The 20,905-nt window shown below is 34.2% G+C and overlaps 1 protein-coding gene across 10 annotated transcripts in view; it reads right to left on the reverse strand.

The window, feature by feature from the left end:
- LOC123714722 (protein unc-80 homolog) overlaps nucleotides 1–20,905 on the reverse strand; it is a 50,191-nt gene that overhangs the window by 20,335 nt on the left and 8,951 nt on the right. For 7 of the 10 annotated variants that reach the window (XM_045669145.1, XM_045669144.1, XM_045669146.1 and 4 more), the window contains 29 exons: nucleotides 20,207–20,351; nucleotides 19,384–19,581; nucleotides 18,686–18,868; nucleotides 17,961–18,088; nucleotides 17,473–17,708; nucleotides 16,486–16,673; nucleotides 15,837–15,991; nucleotides 15,211–15,328; nucleotides 14,660–14,849; nucleotides 12,823–12,991; nucleotides 11,945–12,039; nucleotides 11,443–11,633; nucleotides 10,760–10,877; nucleotides 10,331–10,398; nucleotides 9,594–9,729; nucleotides 9,024–9,198; nucleotides 8,893–8,931; nucleotides 8,788–8,823; nucleotides 8,242–8,398; nucleotides 7,537–7,702; nucleotides 5,689–5,781; nucleotides 4,946–5,091; nucleotides 3,740–3,859; nucleotides 3,426–3,538; nucleotides 2,682–2,841; nucleotides 2,228–2,457; nucleotides 1,399–1,624; nucleotides 894–1,080; nucleotides 239–405 (listed from right to left, as the gene is read on the reverse strand). In XM_045669145.1, coding sequence (XP_045525101.1) covers nucleotides 239–405; nucleotides 894–1,080; nucleotides 1,399–1,624; nucleotides 2,228–2,457; nucleotides 2,682–2,841; nucleotides 3,426–3,538; nucleotides 3,740–3,859; nucleotides 4,946–5,091; nucleotides 5,689–5,781; nucleotides 7,537–7,702; nucleotides 8,242–8,398; nucleotides 8,788–8,823; nucleotides 8,893–8,931; nucleotides 9,024–9,198; nucleotides 9,594–9,729; nucleotides 10,331–10,398; nucleotides 10,760–10,877; nucleotides 11,443–11,633; nucleotides 11,945–12,039; nucleotides 12,823–12,991; nucleotides 14,660–14,849; nucleotides 15,211–15,328; nucleotides 15,837–15,991; nucleotides 16,486–16,673; nucleotides 17,473–17,708; nucleotides 17,961–18,088; nucleotides 18,686–18,868; nucleotides 19,384–19,581; nucleotides 20,207–20,351 — 4,333 coding nt within the window. The remainder of the gene's footprint in view (nucleotides 1–238; nucleotides 406–893; nucleotides 1,081–1,398; nucleotides 1,625–2,227; nucleotides 2,458–2,681; nucleotides 2,842–3,425; nucleotides 3,539–3,739; nucleotides 3,860–4,945; nucleotides 5,092–5,688; nucleotides 5,782–7,536; nucleotides 7,703–8,241; nucleotides 8,399–8,787; nucleotides 8,824–8,892; nucleotides 8,932–9,023; nucleotides 9,199–9,593; nucleotides 9,730–10,330; nucleotides 10,399–10,759; nucleotides 10,878–11,442; nucleotides 11,634–11,944; nucleotides 12,040–12,822; nucleotides 12,992–14,659; nucleotides 14,850–15,210; nucleotides 15,329–15,836; nucleotides 15,992–16,485; nucleotides 16,674–17,472; nucleotides 17,709–17,960; nucleotides 18,089–18,685; nucleotides 18,869–19,383; nucleotides 19,582–20,206; nucleotides 20,352–20,905) is intronic. The other 3 variants (XM_045669148.1, XM_045669147.1, XM_045669149.1) reach the window with 3 other exon arrangements.

The following is a 20,905-nucleotide window of genomic DNA, read 5'->3' on the forward strand; positions in this document are numbered from 1 at the left end:
AAAACTGCGTATGTGAACGTTACGCCTGCCTTTACACTTTTTTCTCACGTAATAACGGTTTCTTTATATAAATGTTAGTTACGCTTGAAAGAAAAAATATAAGTTGGTATAGGACAACAATTACTTTATATAAAAAAATGTTTAGATGCGTCATCGCGTCTAATGCTAGAAAATCGGCTTGAATTTGAAGTATGTTTCCATAATCTATGGATAATTAGAATATTTATTCTAAACGAACCTGATAAGCGACTTCATATACAGAACACCCGTCTCTGGAGACAGCTGCATCATCTAAAAGCGATATGATTTCAGCCACAGCGGAGCACAGAACAGAAGGAAACAAGGCAGATGCAACTTGAGTGTGATGGGATCCACGGACTTCAGTAGCTTCTTCGTCAGCTGGCGCTAAAATAATTTGTAAATGTTTTGTAATTATTTTTATATATTTTATTTTTATACATATAAGTTGTTGATGTTAGATTTTTGGTTGTTATAGAACAGAGTGTTTTCCCTTAAATAGAGACTATAAGTAGTGTTATTGGACACTAACTTATGATAACAATCCTTTTTAGTAAATTAGGTTAGACTTAAATTACTTATTAGTCTTAAGTTAGGCTAGATCGTAATGTTCCATGATGTCGTAGTATAGACACATGTATATAAAAAAAAATATTTTTGGTTGTTATAAGTTTGGTTGGAAACTTGAATTAACATTTACAATTAACAAATAATAACAAGGTGCCTTTCATACATTAGTTATAGCTTTAGAGAGTATTTTTTGTCCTAAAGAACTGTGACGATGTTGATTATTAAATACATTTGACGTTTAAATGGCTCGATGCATCAAAGAAGTCAAGTAAATGAACAATAAATCTATTTCGTTCCAAACTTACGTTCAACATGGTCATCGGCCACGTGGTCTAAAGCTGGTTCCCTAGCGGCTTGTCGCGTTATTGGTATTGTTGTGATAAGAAAACTTTCTCTTTCTGCCTTCTTCTTATCATCTCTTTGCTGTAAGGCCTTTTTGATCGCTTCTGTCTGTTGCTTTTTGCGTGTTTTAGTCGCTGTTACAAGTGAGCGCTGCAATGAAAATATATCTATTTTATACTGAAAACAGCTACATTTTGGTGAAACTTTTTGTTGTTTGAGGCGTTGTAGTATAGAACAACGAATACTTTGGTATGTACAGTTTGGACAATTACAAAGAAATGAGCTTAGTTTATTATACAACCGCGTTATGCATACAGAAAACTTTTCCAACACAGGCGAATTACACGCTTTAAAAACTAATCTACACCAGCGCCTCTACCGGTAATGTAACAATTCCAACAAATAATTAAAATTGTGCGAGCATATCGAGATATCTTAAGACAAGACTTGAGTTTGATTGGAACTTACATGTCTTTCCTGATTCAAAGTCATTTCCATATCTTTATCCTTTACTTGTGGACTCCACGGTGGATCGACTACAGCCAATGATTCAATACCAATCTTTGGTGAGGGTAGTGTGAATTCTATTCCTGGAGGGGGCACTTTGAACGTCATCGAGGCTCCTTCCTCCATACGAGGCCACACTTGGTATCGCAGCTTCCACATAACTTGAAATCTTAGTATTGCGTTGATTCTGTAATACAATATATTTATAAAATGCTTTTACGCGCTAAAATTCTTTACCCATCAAGTTTTAGTACTAACAGTAAAGTCTGGTGCTAAAAATATTATTTAAATATATAAATATTAATCTAGTGGCGATAAAATCCCAAACGGGCCCGCTTTAGTTTGCACGGGTTTCTTTGATGTCCATTTTTTTTGATTTGAGATATGTATGTCGGTTCTTACAAGAGTGTTTAATAAGCAAATAGACAGCGAGTCCATTGCTTGACAAAGAGGGATCAAACCTATGACCTCAGTAATGAGAGTCACACGCTGAAGTCACTTGGAATTTAAGAATTTAAGTTAATTTAGAAGAACTCTATAGAGGCATAAATTTAGGAGAAAAAATATTTTTTCAGGAATTTATTGTCTTCCAGAATCTCAACTCAGAACCTTACACTAAACAATAAAAAAATCGTCACAATTTGTCACAAGAATTACTGTACAATGCAATTTTTTTAAATAGTGACTTTAACCAAAACTAATTGAATTCAATAAACATAGGCAACTTTCCATTTCACCAGTCTATTCTAAAATTACGGTAGAAGAAATCGAAGTAAGATATTTTCCATACCGAACAGCCGGTTCCGTATGCTTCAAATCATTGTGCATAATTTGTGACGCTGCATGTGGTGCCTTTACAGCTGCCAATATGAATAAGGCAGCCGCACACGAGCTGAGCTCCCGATCGGCCTCAAGGAGCAATTGCCAGGCGACTGGTGCGCTCTCCGCGAATATGTCTTCGTTCATTATCGTCGCGCCTTTCACTAGCATTGCTAGTGGCGTGTGGTATGCGTCTCGTACCTGTGATATAATTTGTATGTGTAAACAATATAGAAATTGATTCTGACTAAAGCAAAGTTGCTAATTATTGTTTTCAATCTTTTCCCTCTGGTGCCATAAGCCTCATGAAAATCCCCAGTGTAACTGCATTTGTTAATAAAATATATTTTTAAATTATATAATTACTGGTCAAGACTACGTTTCTAAAATACGTATACGTACGCACGTACGTGTTATGAACGTACCTGTGCTTTTAGATATTTAAGTATAGATGGTGTCTCCGTAGGTGGATATATAATTGTCGCAGGTTTGTGGACAGGCGGCGTGTCTGTATTTGGCACTGTGTGCTTTACACCCGCCGCACGGTATGCTATACCCACGCTTTCTAGTACGGAGCGATCGATCCTAGAAAAAAGTACAATAAAGATTTATAGGTCTGTCATCTCAAAAAGACCAATACCTGGATGATATTTGTATACAATAAGAAAAAATGGAGGACAATAGGGGGGGGGGGGGGTGTGTCCTTCCCAGTAGGCACACAGAATCGGTTATTGTAGACTAAGAAATACAGTAACTGTAATGTACATATTTTGTATTTCTGATATAAGACTAAAAAATCTATTAAAACAATTGAGTTTCTAGTTTTAAGTGTAATTTGGAAAATAATTATATTCTATTTCATTATTTTATCAAACTAACTTTTACTTTGAAGATTGGAAGGATTACCTATTCATAGCATCCGATGTAGAAATTCTCATTTCTTAAAAGTTTAATAATATTTTTTTATCAAATATATAGTATAAATATACATATATATAGGTATATAGATGAACCTTAAAAATCAGGAAACCCGTAAAAATACAGGTGATATCGTTACAAATTTGTATTGATTCGTTAATTTTGTACGTTAATCGTTACAAGAGAGAAAACATTTGCAAAATGAGTATTTTTTTATATATTTGTTATTAATTTATTTAACCTATCCCTACCTATCTGTGGAGTGCTCTGAAGGTTTCCGAGATCGCCTTCCCCTTCGAGTCCCCATCGAGCCTTCTTCACTACTAGCTGTGTTCACTTCGGGCCCAAACTTCTCACCATATATCTATACATTTATTTAGTTAACATTCTGCATTATTATAAAAATAATTATTTTTTAAGAAATTAAAAAAGTTGAAACGTTTATTACATTAAATAGTTACCACTGTTAAAGTTCATAATATTAGTTACATATTTTGCGACCAACAAATGATAATAAATAGACGAGATTTCACAAATAAAACAAATAATATTGGAAAAATAATACCTTGCGCACAGATTTGGCGAGACGCTCAGTAGCGCGCATATTCCGTCGGAAGCAGTACGGATGGCAGAAATTTTGATGGCAGCAGACATAATTGAATGAATTCAGAAACTTCACCATAACCTAAAAGCACAATACAAGCCGAATTGTAAATTTAAATCGTAAAATATATTTACGTTTGTACGAGCCAAGGCTGTACATTTTGCTCACTCAGCCTTTCTTAGTTTTATAAGCTTGATGATCCCTATGTACGTGCTAAGGTTCGTACATTTTGCTCATCTACAAGCGTGACGATTTTCTATGTATGTACGTGCCAAGGCTGTACATTTTGCTCGCTCTTAAGCTTGACGATTTCCTATGTATGCACGTGCCATGGCTGTACATTTTGATCACTTATAAGCTTGACGATTTCATATGTATGCACGTGCCATGGCTGTACATTTTGCTCGCTCTTAAGCTTGACGATTTCCTATGTATGCACGTGCCATGGCTGTACATTTTGATCACTTATAAGCTTGACGATTTCCTATGTATGCACGTGCCATGGCTGTACATTTTGATCACTTATAAGCTTGACGATTTCCTATGTATGCAGGTGCCATGGCTATACATTTTGATCACTTATAAGCTTGACGATTTCCTATGTATGCACGTGCCATGGCTGTACATTTTGATCACTTATACGCTTGACGTTTCCTAAATCGTCGGAGTTACGACCTGAGAGTATAGCCAGACGTAGGCACTCTATTTGACTGTCAAAATTGCATTCTTTCGGTACATAGCAATAAGCACGTCATTATTTCGCTCATATTCTATTGTAATAAGCGAGTGGTTAATATAGAGTAAACGAAGAAACCTCTATTATTTAAAGCACCACGATGACCCAGGAACCGTACAACGTTCTTATTGCTTTGTCTATATATTAGAATAAATCTTGTAACTGCCGGTAACAAATATTGATACATTGTAACCCCATGGTATGGGGTCTCTGGTCAGGGTCTCTTCTAAGCCTTCTCTGTCTGGATTGGTCTATACATTAGGCCGGAATAATTATGAATTCTCCGCCGAAACGGACACAATACAAACGTACGCCATGTGCATTTTGCCCTTTGAAAAAAGGACTAGAAAACTCCACTGAAGAAAATCTTAAAAAGACTTCAAACTTAGATCTTAATAATTTGATTATAATTAAGATGATTATTATAATACCTTAAGCCAAGGATAACTCTTGTTATGGTCAGGCAGATCTGTGGAATTGCTGTCAGGACTGTCCGGGGGATGGTCATGGTCATCAGAGAGCACTCCAGGGCTTTCTTCTCCGCCGCTGTCTACTTCATTTGGCATTATTACTGTACCTAGCATGATTATTGTTCTTACACTTACTGTTATCGATATCGATTCTTTGGTCATTTTATGGGTTTAGTTTGTGTAAACATTCATAGAATTGATGCAAATGAAGTGGATAATATTTTGACGTGAAAGCCTCTTTAAATATATTATCATACGAGGCAATCCAAAAAACTTTAACAATAACATCGGGAAATATTATTAAGCGATATAGTTTCAAATACATCCGAAATTAAATTATCACTGGATAGCTAATGATTAAAAAAAATTGGCGAGAACAGAGGTGGAGGGGAAGCGCCGCCATTTTGAAGTGATTTTGTTGCGTATCGAGATTTGCAATTGGTATAAATTTTGAAGAAAGTACGATGTTAAATTTAGTTTTCATGATGAGCTTTCATTAATCGTATTCACAACTTCGGCTCTGTTTATGGCATGTTTAATAAATATATCCTAACACGAACATCAAAGTTTAGAAAGTAACTAAAACAGTAATATAGATAAAACTTATAAATACACAATACAATATCTCATTCAAATCTTATTTATGACTATATCTATAATAAATAACGTTTTTCTTTAAAATATGATTAAGTATAGTTAGTTACCTGTGCCAGGGTAAACTTCTGATGTATCACTTCTATCGGAAAGTGAAGAAACCTTTCTTCTACTCTGAATTGAATCCGAACGACGGTTTATAACTAAAAACCACAATAAAAACTGTGTTATATACTTATTTTTATATTTCATTTATTTATTTACATTTAACGTTAACATTATAAAGAATGTAACGGGAATGTAATGTTATAGAATACAAAAAAAAAAGGAAATCTGACGGATTCATTAATTACGATGCAATACAAAAGAATAAAACAAAAATTACAAAACTCAATATTGAGTAAAATATGATATGGTTAAGAAATGTTTATGTAGAAGAGTTTTAAAAGATGTTAGAGAGGTAGCCAATCGTATAAAGATACGACAGACAGCCTATTCAACTTAATAGTTTTTTTACTATACTCCGATTTCTAAATCCGTAGAATTCTGACAGCTATCATTTTTTGACATGTATGAGATTACAAACCTTATTGGCCGGGCACATTTTTCAATTTTAGTACGAATCTGAACATCTAAGTCTATACATAATTTTTATTTGTTAGAGAATGTATCTATTTAATTAAGTGTGGTACTCCACATTAAGTAGTTTTACGGCGATTAATAATTACGCCCCTTTTCGTCATAAACAGTAAAAAACGCGACGTGACAGTTAACGTTTTATTTTTTTGTACTACACCTGGAATTAGTAGGCAGTGATGCCAGCTAAACAAATCGAATTAACTTGAAAATAATTAAAGTTAATTCGATATATTGTTTGTGATATTGATTTTTTAATATTTTTGTATTAGGTCACTTGAGTAAGTAAATATTAAGGTTTACCTTTATGTAGGTAAAATATCAAAAAAATACGTAGAATTTTAATTTTCTTTTGCCGTCAAATGGGTCAAATTTTCCCTTTTTCAGTGGAGAGCTTTTATAGAAGCAACACTTATGAAATGTCAGAATTCTGCGGAATATTGTCATTACGGATAGATAAGGATATTGTTGTATACGTTAGAAAATACTTATACAGTTGGCTGGAAATAGTACTGTTCTTTTCAACCAAAATTGTTTTATAAGAAATGGAACCCGTCTTGAGCTCATGTATTAAAACAAGAGCCCACTTTTAAAAGAGTACTGAGAGTTTTTTTTATGGGCCTACACCCTCTGTCTTCTTTGCCGATGAGTAGAGATGTCTGCGATACAAATTTAATGAGGTGGAAAAAGTGATACCTGTATCATATATTTATTTATTTACACTTCGTTACACTACAATATAATTTTTTTTTAACATAATTAAATCAAAAGAAGGACTGGCGGCCTTATCGCTTACGAGCGATCTCTTACAGGCAACCACTGTGAGTAAAGAAAAAAATAAAATCTATTTAATTACAGAAGATAGGCAAGTAGTGCAAAAATACATGTTATACACATCTATTAAGACAAACTAAACAGGAACAAAAAAAAAACAAACTAAACTAAAAAGATGATACATTAAAAATAGAAAGTAAAAAGACACATAAATCACGATAATTTAAGTCTCACGTCAGTTAGTAGTTAGTAAAAAGTTTTTTAGAAATTTAAAGGAAGATAGATTATATTCCAAAATAAACATATTTTATTTTTACCATTCACCCTAAAATAATTCTCGAATATAAAATGTAATATTAAAAATATATTACTTAAATCTTATATATAAAAAAAAGTTCAATACAAAGCGGCTTTTTAGTTCGTATCAAATAGGAAAAGTAAAAAATAAAGTACAGTTTGGGTGTTAGTATAAACTTATTTTGAAGAAAAAATATATACGATAAGAGGGTATACTTAAAAGTAGATTATGATTACGATAGATCACTTACATTCATCTGGCTGAGTATCCTTCTGCCGTAGCTTAATAGATCTTCTCTTAAATGAGCCATATGCAGTGTGCGTTTGTTGCGTATTCCTACGATGTATGCCCGCTTTGCCACGCGATGTTAGACGACTCTTCTTATCTTCTACTCCACCTGGTATTACTTCTGCCAACTGGAATAGTAGATTTAACAAAAAGATTGTTAATTTATTAGTAAGTATATCTGTTGGGAATAAACTTAGATTAATTAAATTAATTTTGCATTTTTGCTGTGATATACGTTGATCACCAGTAGGATGCTCGTACATAATTTGTCAAGGTTCTGAAATTCCTTTAAATATAATTGTTGGTTTGACAGACAAAACATGTTGGTATAATATTTTTTTATTAATTCATTTACAGCATACGACAATTATTAACGAAAAATATTATTATCCAATTAGCATTAAACTTCTTGATATAAATAAACTTCAATTAATATGATCTGCCATAACCCATGTATGTCAGTGCAAAATGGCGACGGTTCGCTAGATATAGATCGCAGAAAACAATAGAAATTTAAGTTAATAAAAAATAAAGTATATCTATCCTGTTTACAATTCAAATAATGATATGTTAGCTAAGGTTTTTTAATTAAAATAAAAGCGATATCTACACAATACATATGAAATTATTACTTAAAAATAATCAAAACATTAGTCAATCAACTCACAGTAACGTTGCTTCCACCAGATACATTTTCGGGTTCGTGCAGAACGAAAGATATCTTCCTCTCTGTCTCAACGCCCGCTATGGACTGTAAGCTTTGCGCAGACGCTTGCGAATGCCCCATACTGGACAATGCCATACTCCAGCGACGGTTAGCTTCCCTGTATTAAACTATTAATAAGAATTGGAACTATACAATCGTTCCTAATTTCACCTACGTTAAATTTTGATATCTCATGCCAATGTAGCAAAGCTATCATCTAGACTATTGTCATCTAAGTATTACGAACGTGTCCGTATTCGTGTTATTCATATCTATTTAATGCGTTAACGTGTGTTAAGTTTAACGACATGCGAATCGTTATATCATTATAATAATTATTTGCGTTTAGTGGCAGATTTTTTAAGCGTAAATTAGCTTGCTAATAAGCGTAAAAATCTGCCGTAAGGTATAAAATGTGCTAAAATTCTAAATAGGTCCTATTAAAATGAACGTGAAAGCCTAAACATGCACGTAGTGCGAACATGCATTATTTCTTAGATAACATACTCGACTGGCAATAATGTGTGTTGACTGCTAAGAGCCCTGTTCGAAAGAAAATCATTATGATTATGTACTCGTACGAAACTAACGAAATAAAAATAATAAACTCACTTATTATTACACAACAAACGTCTTCGCTTGACCATCCACCTTCGCAAAAAATAATAACAGAAAATAATCATTGACACGACAAACAGATATTGCAACTACTGGGCAACGAATCGTGTACAAGCGAAAAGTACCTGTAGACGCGGTCCCAAGGGCCTCTTTCCTTTAGGGAGGCTCGACAGGTCTTTGGCAGGTTTTGATAGGTTTCCCGGAGGAACGCAGTTATTTCGAATAGTAGGACGCAAGCGATCATTCTCAAAGCGCGAGGGCATTCCGCACCTATCGTTTTCCCGGGTAAGCGAATACTCGCTATTTAGGAAAATGGAAATATGTTATAATGAGATAATCGAAATTTTATTTGTTTATGATAAAGGAACGAAATAAAGGTAAGGAACTTATGATGGGAGTACTGTCAAAGGTCTGGTAGAGAAAATTATAAATAAAAAGATAATTATTAATTTATGTTTCATTTAGTCAGTCAACGGATTAAAAATACGGGTAAACGTTTTGGTTTGAACCATATTCATATAAGTAAATCAACCAAAATATCAAATACTGTCTCTTTCATTCGAATAAAGTTTACGCTGTGGTGAAAAGAGGCAGATTTATTAAAAGTAGTTTTTATTAATCACATTGTGTTACAAATTTTATTAATGAAAATGCAAATATGAGGAGATTCCAAGTAGCTTAGAAGTATAATGTACCTTCATCGAGAAAATCTTCTTCTTCGTCCTGTTGCAGCAATTCTCGTTGTCCATCTGGATCTGACACCAAATTGACAACGGTGTCTAAGTGCTTTTTATCTTCTATTAGCATATCTTCCAGTCTGTTTCCAATAGCCTGAAATAAGTGAATTCCAATTATAGTAGAGAGCCCGACGAACGTTGTTGTGTGTATGGACATCATTAACACAAAAAACTAATATAATTTATCTGAATCTAGCCGTTAAGGAGTCGTTTAATTACTAACACACACGAAGTAGATATTTATATATTGTATCAAAGATTATACACAGTATTATTATTAAAAGTGATAAAGACATACAATCGACTCAGAGAATAAAACACTTTTCCTGTTAATATTTATGTCCAGGTAATCATATGGACATGTAAGATGTAAGATATATGTCGCAGATTCAAAGCGATTAATAATTGCAAAATTGTTACTACCGTCATACGACATTATAACTTATTATTTAAACACAGTGCGCACGTCCGGCGCAGGCGCCGATCAGAGAGCTACTACCGTCTGAACTCAACGATCGACTGACAAATTCACTTTAACGCATTGACAACTTACAACGTAAGATTGCGTGGTGTTACCATTCTAATAAAACGAATGGCATTGCTTGATGTTGCCATTCTAATATCACGAATGGCATCTCTGACATATATGCTAATAGTAAAATAAATCAATATTATTATAATACGGAAAAACTCACTTCCGCCCATTGATAGAAAAGCTTTCCAGCCAGGCGTTGTCGTTTCAATTGCAAAGGTCCCGATAGTACTGAAAACATATCCCATATGTTGACTTTAAATTTTTTCTCATTAAACGACTACATACGTACAGCCAGTTACCATGGTAATAAAGTTTTTTCAACATTAAATCGAGAAATAGTTGAAAAGGCACGAGTTTAAGAGACAAAACACGACACGTACATATAAGGTTTTTGTTCGTATACGCTGGTTAGTTCCTGGTGTTTTGATATTTTTTGAACTTTAGTGAGTTAATGCTCTCATTCAAAGTGATTCTACAATTGTTTTATTTAAATTTAAATATTTCATTAATTACATAGGCATTAAACTAATAAACAGATCATGCTTATTTAAAAACAATGGTTTGGTCAAGTGATGGTAGCAAAACTCACCAGGATTTTTTCCCAAGTTAGATTTAAGCCAATACGGCCATTGTCCTTTGTTACAATTGTGGACCAATTGAGCACATTCCAATAAAATTGCTGCCCGACCAACTACTACTGTGTGTGGCTAAACAATATAAGGTATATTTAAAAAAAGAGATTGTATATGTGTAATTAAAAAAAATCAATAGCGCTACAACCTTTTTAGATATGGGCCTCAGATTTCTGTATCTGTTTTATGATCATTTGTTAATCTAATAGGCAAGGAGGTCATCAGCCTTCTATGCCTGACGCATGCCGTCAAAAGTCGAAAACGTCGACGTTTTGAGTCTAAGACAAACTGGTTTCCTCACGATGTTTTCCTCCACCGTTCGAGCGAACGCGAGAAAGAAAATCGATTGGTGCACAGCCGGGGATCGAACCTACGACCTCAGGGATGAGAGTCGCACGCTGAAGTCACTAGGCCAACAGTGCTCTCTGCCTATATATATATTATTTAATAATATAATTATATATTATATTTAATAATTTGTTAAATAAAGTAGAGCCTTCGTCGAAAATACTGATATTTTCTAATAGCAGCACTGTTTTTTTTAAATTTTAAATGCTTTAGTATTAATGAATTTTTGGTCAAAAGAGAATTTGATTAAACATATTTATTTTTCCGTCAAATCGACAAAATGTTTGCATACAAGGTCCAATAGAGCAGCCATAAACAGCGCATCAGGCGTTGCTCCAGGTTGAGTGGCTTCCAGCATGAAGCTGAACCTGGCCAGGCCAGCGTACAGTGGTGCTGCAGCCACTAAACGTCGCCGTTTTAAAACGACTACTTCGGAATCACCACCCCCAGAACCACCCTCCATTGACCCGCGACGAGACATGTCTGAAAAGTTAAAAATATATCGTTAATATATTCTTCCATTAGGTCTTAGTGTTATAAATAACTTTCTTTTATTCAGCATACAATATATTTATATATTATGGGCAAGATTAGAGTATGCTTTTTTATATTTTGAACGAGGTAATATCCGACTTTATTTCAATACTAACCTAACCTAACCTTAAAAAAACCGCAAAGATTTCATTTTTAAAACAACTTTTTCGAATTGTCAAGTTTTTCCGTATTATATGGAAACACCGAAGTGTCTAAAAACTATTACATATTAAATTTGATACATCATGGAAGAGACTCACAACCACCAGGAGTTTCTTCAATGCTGCCGTCTCTCTTCTTTCCCATTTTTCTGATGCCAAATCTATTCAATCGATCTTCAACACGTTTACGTGCCCTGGTAAAAATATGATTAAACAACCGTGAGTATATGACATTATATTTCAAAATCGCTGAATGGATATGGAAGCGTTCAAGTATTACGTAACGAATTTGGGGGGGGGGGGTTCCCTCTTGTAAAACGTTACGATGCGGGGCGGGGACTGAATTAGGCGTTGTTGTTAATATTATTTTCGACTTTCCAGGACTTTACACCACATAATGGTAAGTTTTAGGTATAAAGATTCACTGGGGGTGAGATTCACACGTTACGGTGTGTTTCATGGGGGGTCAAGAATCTCCAAAAATCGCGTGACGTAATACTTGAACACTCCTTATGATTTTTTGGAGTCGAATTACAAATCGGAGCCCCGGATTGTTGCCCCTCCCCCTACATGATTGGAGAGTCGGCTGATATATTGGTAATCGCACTACAGTACTTAAGTAAATGATCTGAAAACCCATGGTAAGTATGCCCGTGTTTTGTCCGCTGGATGTGAGCGTCGAGATAAGCCATCCATCTGCATCTTCCACCGCATTTACCACGGGGAGTGTTCTGAAGAGTTATCAATACCTACGAATACGAAATTCCACCCGTATCACCTCGACGTCCGTTGTTCCACAACTGAGCGATATTTATGATACGTTTTGCCGCTGTCTACTGAAGTATTTTCGAACCAATTCTACCAATTACATGCTAGGCCGGCAACGCTACCGCGAGTTCTCTGGCATTTAGAGTGTCTATTGGGTAGTGTATCACTTAAGATTAGGTGAGCCTCCTACCCGTTACACGTGTTCTTACCTATTGAGAGTATATCCAACGCGTCGTTTCATATGAACAGGTCGGTTGACGTGTATATTGTAGGGTCGTGCCAATGACGCCATGCTCCCGGATATGGGTAGCGACTCGCCGGAACCACATCCGTTTCGACCCAAGGGCTGGGGTTGAGGTTTTTGACGGAACCAGTTCACTGTAAACGTAAAACAATTATAATAATTAGCACGGACATCCTTATGAGTGGCTATAAACACTATACAAACATTTGAATATAATGCTTCAAACGTCTCGTAACATGAGTATAACTATCTGTGATTATAGGAATCTAAATTTGAGATGAAGGTTCTTCGTCGTCACAAAGTTGTAATATGTCCAAACGATATACAGTGTAAACTCTATACAACGATACTGAAGGGACTGTAAATTTTATGGCGTTATAGAGTTGTCGTTAAATGGAGAGAAGAAAAAAGTCAGAATTACAAAAACATAAACTTTATTTCAGACTAGTGTTAGTAGTTATGTATTTAAAAAAGAATCTTATTTGAATTGCGTATAATCTGTTACTTTTGTCATTTTTTCTTTGTTTTTTCATATTCATATTCTCTCTCGTTTCTCTTGCGCTGATCAGTAAAACTTTTTCATCAATACAGTGATTGTCTTTTACTAGCCATGATTACAGTTTGAAAGTTGGTAAGCAACTAAGAATATGATAACGTATAGATAATCCACGAGTCCTACATATTTACGTATGATCAACAACTGTCTACGTGCAAGCAATCCTAATTTGTAAACAAGAACGAATTTCGTACAAAGTTCGTATGCATGGTGAGTGGAGTCGTTACATGGAGTTTATACTGATTTGGTTTATAGTGTGTATGTTGTAATACGCGCAAAATAATTTATACACGTTTTCCAAGCAACAGTATCTGAGATTACCACACTCAGAACTCGCCAAGGAAAGGAGCAAGGTCGTAATAAGAAAAGCTGGGGTAAGGGATATTGAAACGACTATTAAGAAGCTGAAATGGAAGAGGACTGGGTAACATCTAACTGATAGTACGGAGAATTGCTAAAGAACGACCACATAATCGATGAGACGTAATTTACAAACTTTGGGAAATATAAAGCGGGCCGCGCGCAATGAAAGCGTTTGGAGAAGAATGGGGCAGGCCTTTGCCACTTGGCAAGAGGATGAGGAGCTGGTGCTCGATATAACATCATAAGAATAAGAGCTAAATTTTTATTTTTTTCGAATAAAGTCTTTATTATTTTAAGCAATATTATATATAAAAATCATTAAGGACGAGTGAAAAGAAAACATTGTAACTTATTAGTAATAATTCTTACTTAGGTTAAGTGGTTACGTGCAGTTGTTTGGGTAAAACCAGAGATGCAATGACTTTTAAACTTACCCTAGAGCTTAGAACTGCAAACTTAACCTAAATAACTTTGTGAACCAATCTATTATTTTTATAATTATTCAAACTCAAACTAACTTTATTCATATAGGTAAATAAGTACACTTATGAATGTCAAAAACAAGTTAAATGATTGTTAATTTACATTTACTACCAGTTCGCAAGTCAAGGGCGTACAGCGGGTAAGAAGAACTGGCAAGAAACATTCCGCCATTCTTTTTAATCGCCAAGTATTGAGTCATACAAATTGTTTGAGCTGGAGCAAATCAATCCCAAGGATTAGGATCATTTAAGTAGTCATCAAATTTATAAAAAGTTTTAAAACCGTTTATGTTACGTTACGTTTAAGTTGTAAAAAAATTATTTCAATTAATTTTCTTATAGGCGCAATTAACAGTGGCTTGGAGATCGAAGAAAACTATTAAGAGAAAAATGATTCATACTTATCCCACTGATGTGAAACTTTGATGGTATAGACTTCGAATGTGATATCTTATGATGCGATATATCCACTGACGATATAGAAGGAATTGTTCGTTCCGATTGTCTCGGTGTCAATTGGTAGCGGCGCGTGCGCACTGATAATGGAGATTGACTGGCTGAGTCGTCTCCCCCTTCTGTTTCTAGAAGACTCTGGAAATAAATAATTAAAATAGAATATATGGGATCTCGATGGTTTATTATTCAATTAAGTGGATCAATATTGTTTACTGGCATTTTTGAGTTTTATTTTAATTATCTGTAATATAGATATTATAAAGTCTATTGGTAAAGGGAGACCTAGTCTCGTTTACGCATTACACATTAAGCACACACTATACATATATCTGGCATATTTCTAAGGCATAAGGACAAATAGTATATCTTTCAATGGCAGTATTCAATACTTTAAACAGTATAATATATATTTTATTAGTTAAAAGAACTTCGAGACCTTCGAGAAGACGTGAGACCATTTTGGAACGAATTATCTACATAATCATCTAAGCCTGACCTGAGCTCCAGTAGAGGAAGCACTACGCTTCTTAAAAGTGAACTTCTTGTGGGATTTCTCTTCCCCTCCACTCGCTTCTCCTGCCTCTCGATCTTCATCAGCAACGCGCCAGCCGTGCCTTAAAATTTAAATCAGTAATTGTACACGAGCATTCTTAATTTATCAATGACACATGACACATGGTCAGCACATGACATGGAAGGAAAAAAAGGCCAACGCACACAGCTTTACGGGACAGAAGAACTGTAACAAAAGTTTTTCTCCGCATGAGCATACGATCGAAGTAGAACATATAAAAGATGTTGAAGTGACGCATGCGACAGAGACAGGCAACTGTATCATACATTATAAGGACCGTCACGCATCATACAGGCGTAAATGAATGATTCCAAGACTGTACGTTAATTATTTAGCGGCAATAAACTCGTACGGAAGAGGTATGAGAAAAACAAGCCATCGTAACACCATTTTTCCGAGTCAAAGAACACGGAACATCAACGAAAACTTGGCCACTTTATAATTTAAATACGGACTATTTGTAGACAAAGTAGATAACATGCTCTATGTAAGAGACATGACTGTAGCGGTCTTTAGTTGTTATGTCACGTACTAGATATCAAATATACCTTATAACCCTTGTAGTCTGCATATTAGAATCCTTTTGTTGAGTTCCCGGCCTTTCGGCTGTGTCCAGAAGACCACTTAAGGCCACCAGGCGGAACTCGTGTCCGTGCGCTTCACGTACGTAACTTAGAAATAAACGTACTTCTGAGTATAAAGCCTGTAAAAAAATCCTAAGATAATATTTCTAAATTACGTTCAGGTTTTTAAGCAATACGACCAAATCTCCGGATATTATTCACCCGCGTTATATTATATGACATTATTTAAGTATTCTTCGATAAATCGGATATCTAATACAATTAAATTTTTTATATTACAACAAATATTTTAAACCGCCTTCAACTTTTGGGCTTCATAATATTAGTACAGATGAGAAAGAAGAACTAGAGAAAAAAATCCATATTTTGAGAAAAATTTCTGAATAACACACAATTTTTTTTTTAAGAAAGAAAATCTTTATATACGCAATATAGAGGATTTTTAGGTAAAGTAAAGTCCAATGCCTGTGGGGGCATTGGATTCTCCCTAGGATTCCCTGTGTTGTGGGCAGCCAATTCTTCCTTTTAACATATAAACTCTATTTACCATTATGATTTCATATAATGACATATAAACGTGTAATCGATTTTCATAAAGTAAAAGTGATCTTACCGAGTTATCAAGCATTTTAAGTTCCTTATGCATGAGCGCAAATCTCGTTACAAGTACTCGTAACACCGTCTCTATGACGAAAGAGTCTATAGTTTTATTCGATCCCTGGTTCGCTCCAAAATTCGTAGCGTACTGCGCTTGTAAATGACATAGGTCTGGCGATTTAGATGCGTTACGTTTTTGTTGACCTAAAATATAACAGTCGTATAGTATAGCATTTAGAATTTTTTGTATTCAATTATAGATTTTTAAATCTATATGTACTATGTACTTTCTATTAATGTATCATGTAAATGATATTAAAGTAGCTATTAGTACTATAAATTTATGGTTCATGGATATCAACACAAATTGCGTACTTTTAGTCGACTTATGCCAATTGGGATGTTTGAGATTCTTTTTTTTTTCTTTCTTACCTAGATAATATAAGAAAACATTACTATCAGATTGGGGCTTGGGACCTACTGATACAAAAATCCAAAAGGATCGATAATTGGCCATTTCTGAGAAGTTCAAACAAATTTAACCCGCATCAAAATTGGTCGTAGTGTGTTATATATAATACTAATAATTTATTTATAGGTATGTTAGTTACATTATTGTCCAAAATATAAATAGGCTAACGTATATTCAATCATTACATTAAACAGGCCACATGCATCCCATTGCAATGTAATGTAAAGGTTTGGAGAGCCCTTTAGCTATTACCAACAGCAAGCTGTTAGAGCTGCACGCATGCGCCAGAGATACAGATTGCAGTGGCGTAAAAACAGTTCACACCTGCACAACCAACGTACACGCCCATCAACATTGTAAACGCATTATTAAACAGAACATTGTGTAATTCTTGTATGTCACAACCGCAGGCATAAAATGATGTACAATATGCTTTAAAAAAATTCAATTCAAACCAGAATTTCTGAAATTTGTGCGTTTAATAAAAAAAAAACATGCTTTATAAGTATAGATAGTCAATAAATAACTTACTCAATGGTGAAACCAAAGTCGGTTCTGCACAAAACCCTACAGTTGCATGAAGATTGTCCAATACTTCTCGTATGGGTGAAAATTTCGTCATTTCTTTTAGACGTTGAGCGAATTTATTGACACATGACGACCTCAGGTATCGCAGAGAATTCCTAGCTTGGATTCTAAGTGATTCTGCTTGTGGGCCGCGTAGGGCTGTTGTACAGCCATGGGAGCAGCCCAATTGTCGTAAAAGCCTGCCATATATTCAATATATTTATTTTATATACGGTCACTAAAAAAATCTAAATGTTTGAAAATTTACTGCTCCAAGTGAAAAATAATAATTATTTCACTAATTTGTAATTATTAAGGTGAAAATCGTATTGCTATGGGCGCTAAATGAATTCAAGATTTTTTTATTAACAAATATATTGCTTTCAATAGAGAGTATTAAAATCACAAATACCTATAAATAAAAAAATATACTATTTTCTGATTAAACAGACCTCAATATGATATGCATGATCATGTAATAGGGACAGTCATAGTTTTCGTCATCACGAGATTTGTCTTTCCCTTCTTCTACATTCGTTGATTCTTGGCTGTGCGTGCACCTCATTTCTGAGTCTCTTTCCTAAAATATCACTCTTTATTTATATATAATTTGTAGTTATATTGTGTATCTTTCAAAGGGCAAAATCACATCGGTTACAGCAACACGTTTATACACGTTTCCGTGATTAATACTTTGAATATGTCCTTTGGGACATCTCGGGGGATAGAAAATACATTCACCTATGTCCTCCGATCCATGTCTATCTATGTAATGATTAATGCGAAAATTGTGAAACATTAAATTGTATAAAATTAATTAAAATTGTGAAAAATTTAAAACGTGTAAAATTAATTAAAATTGGGAAAAATTTATTTAAAATGTGTAAAATTAATTAAAATTGTGAAAAATTTATTTAAAATGTGTAAAATTAATTATAATTGTGTAAAATTAATTGAAATTGCGTAAAATTAATTAAAATCGTGTAAAATTAATTTAAATTGTATAAAATTTAGACCGTGTCTTGAATTATATTTTTTTTAGTTTATGAATATAAAGATTAATGACATGATACCAAAAACATGTTGTTGGGTAATTTATTTGGCCTATTACAGTAAATCCATATGGTTCAGTTGGTGAAAATTCCAGGAAAATTTTAATCTGTAAATTAACACTCACCTTACTTTCTTTATTCAGCTCGCTTAACGGATCAACTGTTTCTGGTCGAGCGTCTTGGGCCGTATCATTTTGCCAGTTTTTGTGAACACCAATTTCCATCAAAGTGTCGACCAAGTTTAATAATACTTCCATAACTCGAATTGTGATGTAGAAACTGTCCATCGTAGATACCGAATATACTGCCTATAAACCAATAGATTAACACAAGTGTAATCTATTTGCAAGCCTTTGGGGCCGTTCAAGTATTACGTAAGCACTGTAGGGGGTCTTTGATTTTCCTATTTGGTGATTGGGTCCGTCAACAGTAATTATTTACTTTTCTACGTTTATGTACCATTATTTTTAATAACTTTGCTTACTTTAGCTGACAAGAGAGGGGGGGGGGGGGTAAATTGCAGTAAATTAGTAATACTTGAACGGCCCATTAAAAGCCAAGAACTCTACTATTTTCCAGTATCCAAATCTAAGTCCAAGTAAGCAAATCCGTCAAATTGCAACACACACAACAATGAATCGTGATTGTTTGCAATCCTAATTATTTTACTATTAGTTTGATTATAATAAACTATTATATTGTTCGAGAACATACAGATTACTCCACATCCTCCATAAACGTATCAAAATAATGTAAATATCGAAGTTTGTTTGCATACAGCAAAACACTGTTTATCAAAGTTTGCTATAAATTTTAAGTATACCTTCAAAACCACTTGCAAATCAATATCGCCATCTTTAGTGATATAATGCGTAGACCCAGGCGCCTCCTGTATCTCTTCCACAATGTATGTAATGTTTGAATCAGTTTGAGATCGCGTTAAGCTCGGCTTCCTTTCTGGGGTCGGCAAGTGTTGGGAGCCTTGTATACTGACTGAATCCATTTGTGATTCTAAAGATCCCTAAAAAATAACACTGAAGATAATAATATATAAGTATATCGAACTGAAATTAATTTACATGTTTTAATTACCTAGATACTTCAAAAAATCGTCAAAACATATAATATAACTTGGGACTGTCTCTTAAGTTTGAACATAATATAGAAATTTGTTGACATACCTATACTTTATATTTGTCACCGTAAAATTGTAAATACCGTTAGGTTGTAATCTATCTCGCGAGTTCGTGCACTGCCGAAAGATTATAAACCTCAACGTACTGCTTACAATTTAACTTATTCACCAACGTCCAGTTAACCACCAATCAGGCCTTCGGACAGTTGACAATTTTAAGATTGTAATTTGACGGTTTAATTTCGATAGATTACAATCTACCGAATAATAATACGTAAAATCTTTCGACAGTACACAATCTCGCGAGATAGATTATAACCTAACGGTATTTATAATTTTACGGTGACATATATATAGAATTCATTTAGCTTGGAAGCCTAAAAATCCTACTACATCATTATAAAATTTTAACAAGTCAAACTGATAACCCTGTTTTGATGTCAATTAAAAACTCTCGCGAACGTGTTGATGACCCTTTAAGGACTCTTAAAAAATCACAAGCGTGACTCACCTGTCTCGTCTTTGATAAGTAATCAGGCGATGGAGTTGGCGTGTGCTCTGTGACCGTTATAATAGGATTCTTCTTCTTCTGCAGATTCGAGGTTGCAAATGAAGGGAAGCCATGGGCTCTCTCGGTTTTAACTTCCCCTATGTATCTGCAAAAAGGGACTTTAAGGTCATCGCTCTTGCTTTTTTAAATGTTTACGTCTCAATTTTGCTACAAGTAATTAGGTAGTAGAACATTTCTTATAATTGGAGATAGCTCTCGAATCCTTTGAGTAAGCGAATAACCAACATATATAATAAATAATTTTTATACAATCACATTAAACACGCCTTTATTAGACAAATTTTTATTCAATGTAAAATTTGTTAATAATTTTCTTACCTCTAATTTGATAGTAAATATATTGAACATGATTTTCTTTACTACAAAAACAATGTTCTATTACGTAATCAACTTTTGACTTGAGACATTAGATGTTTATCGTGTAGGTGCGTCCTACTTTTCACCTATAGGTGTAGAAATGTGAGAATGCGTTATAGTTGTTTAAGCTTTGAAAAGCTCATGCAAATATGACCCAACATATCAAACTATAACTTCAATGAGAACGAGTTTCCTTTGAATTAACTATGACGGATATTTAAATATTAATTTTAAAGCGCTCAGTATGTTATTTATCGTTGACATATTTTATGTTTTATTTTT

The sequence above is a fragment of the Pieris brassicae genome, chromosome 9 (genome assembly GCF_905147105.1).
Source record: "Pieris brassicae chromosome 9, ilPieBrab1.1, whole genome shotgun sequence".
Taxonomy (NCBI): domain Eukaryota; kingdom Metazoa; phylum Arthropoda; class Insecta; order Lepidoptera; family Pieridae; genus Pieris; species Pieris brassicae.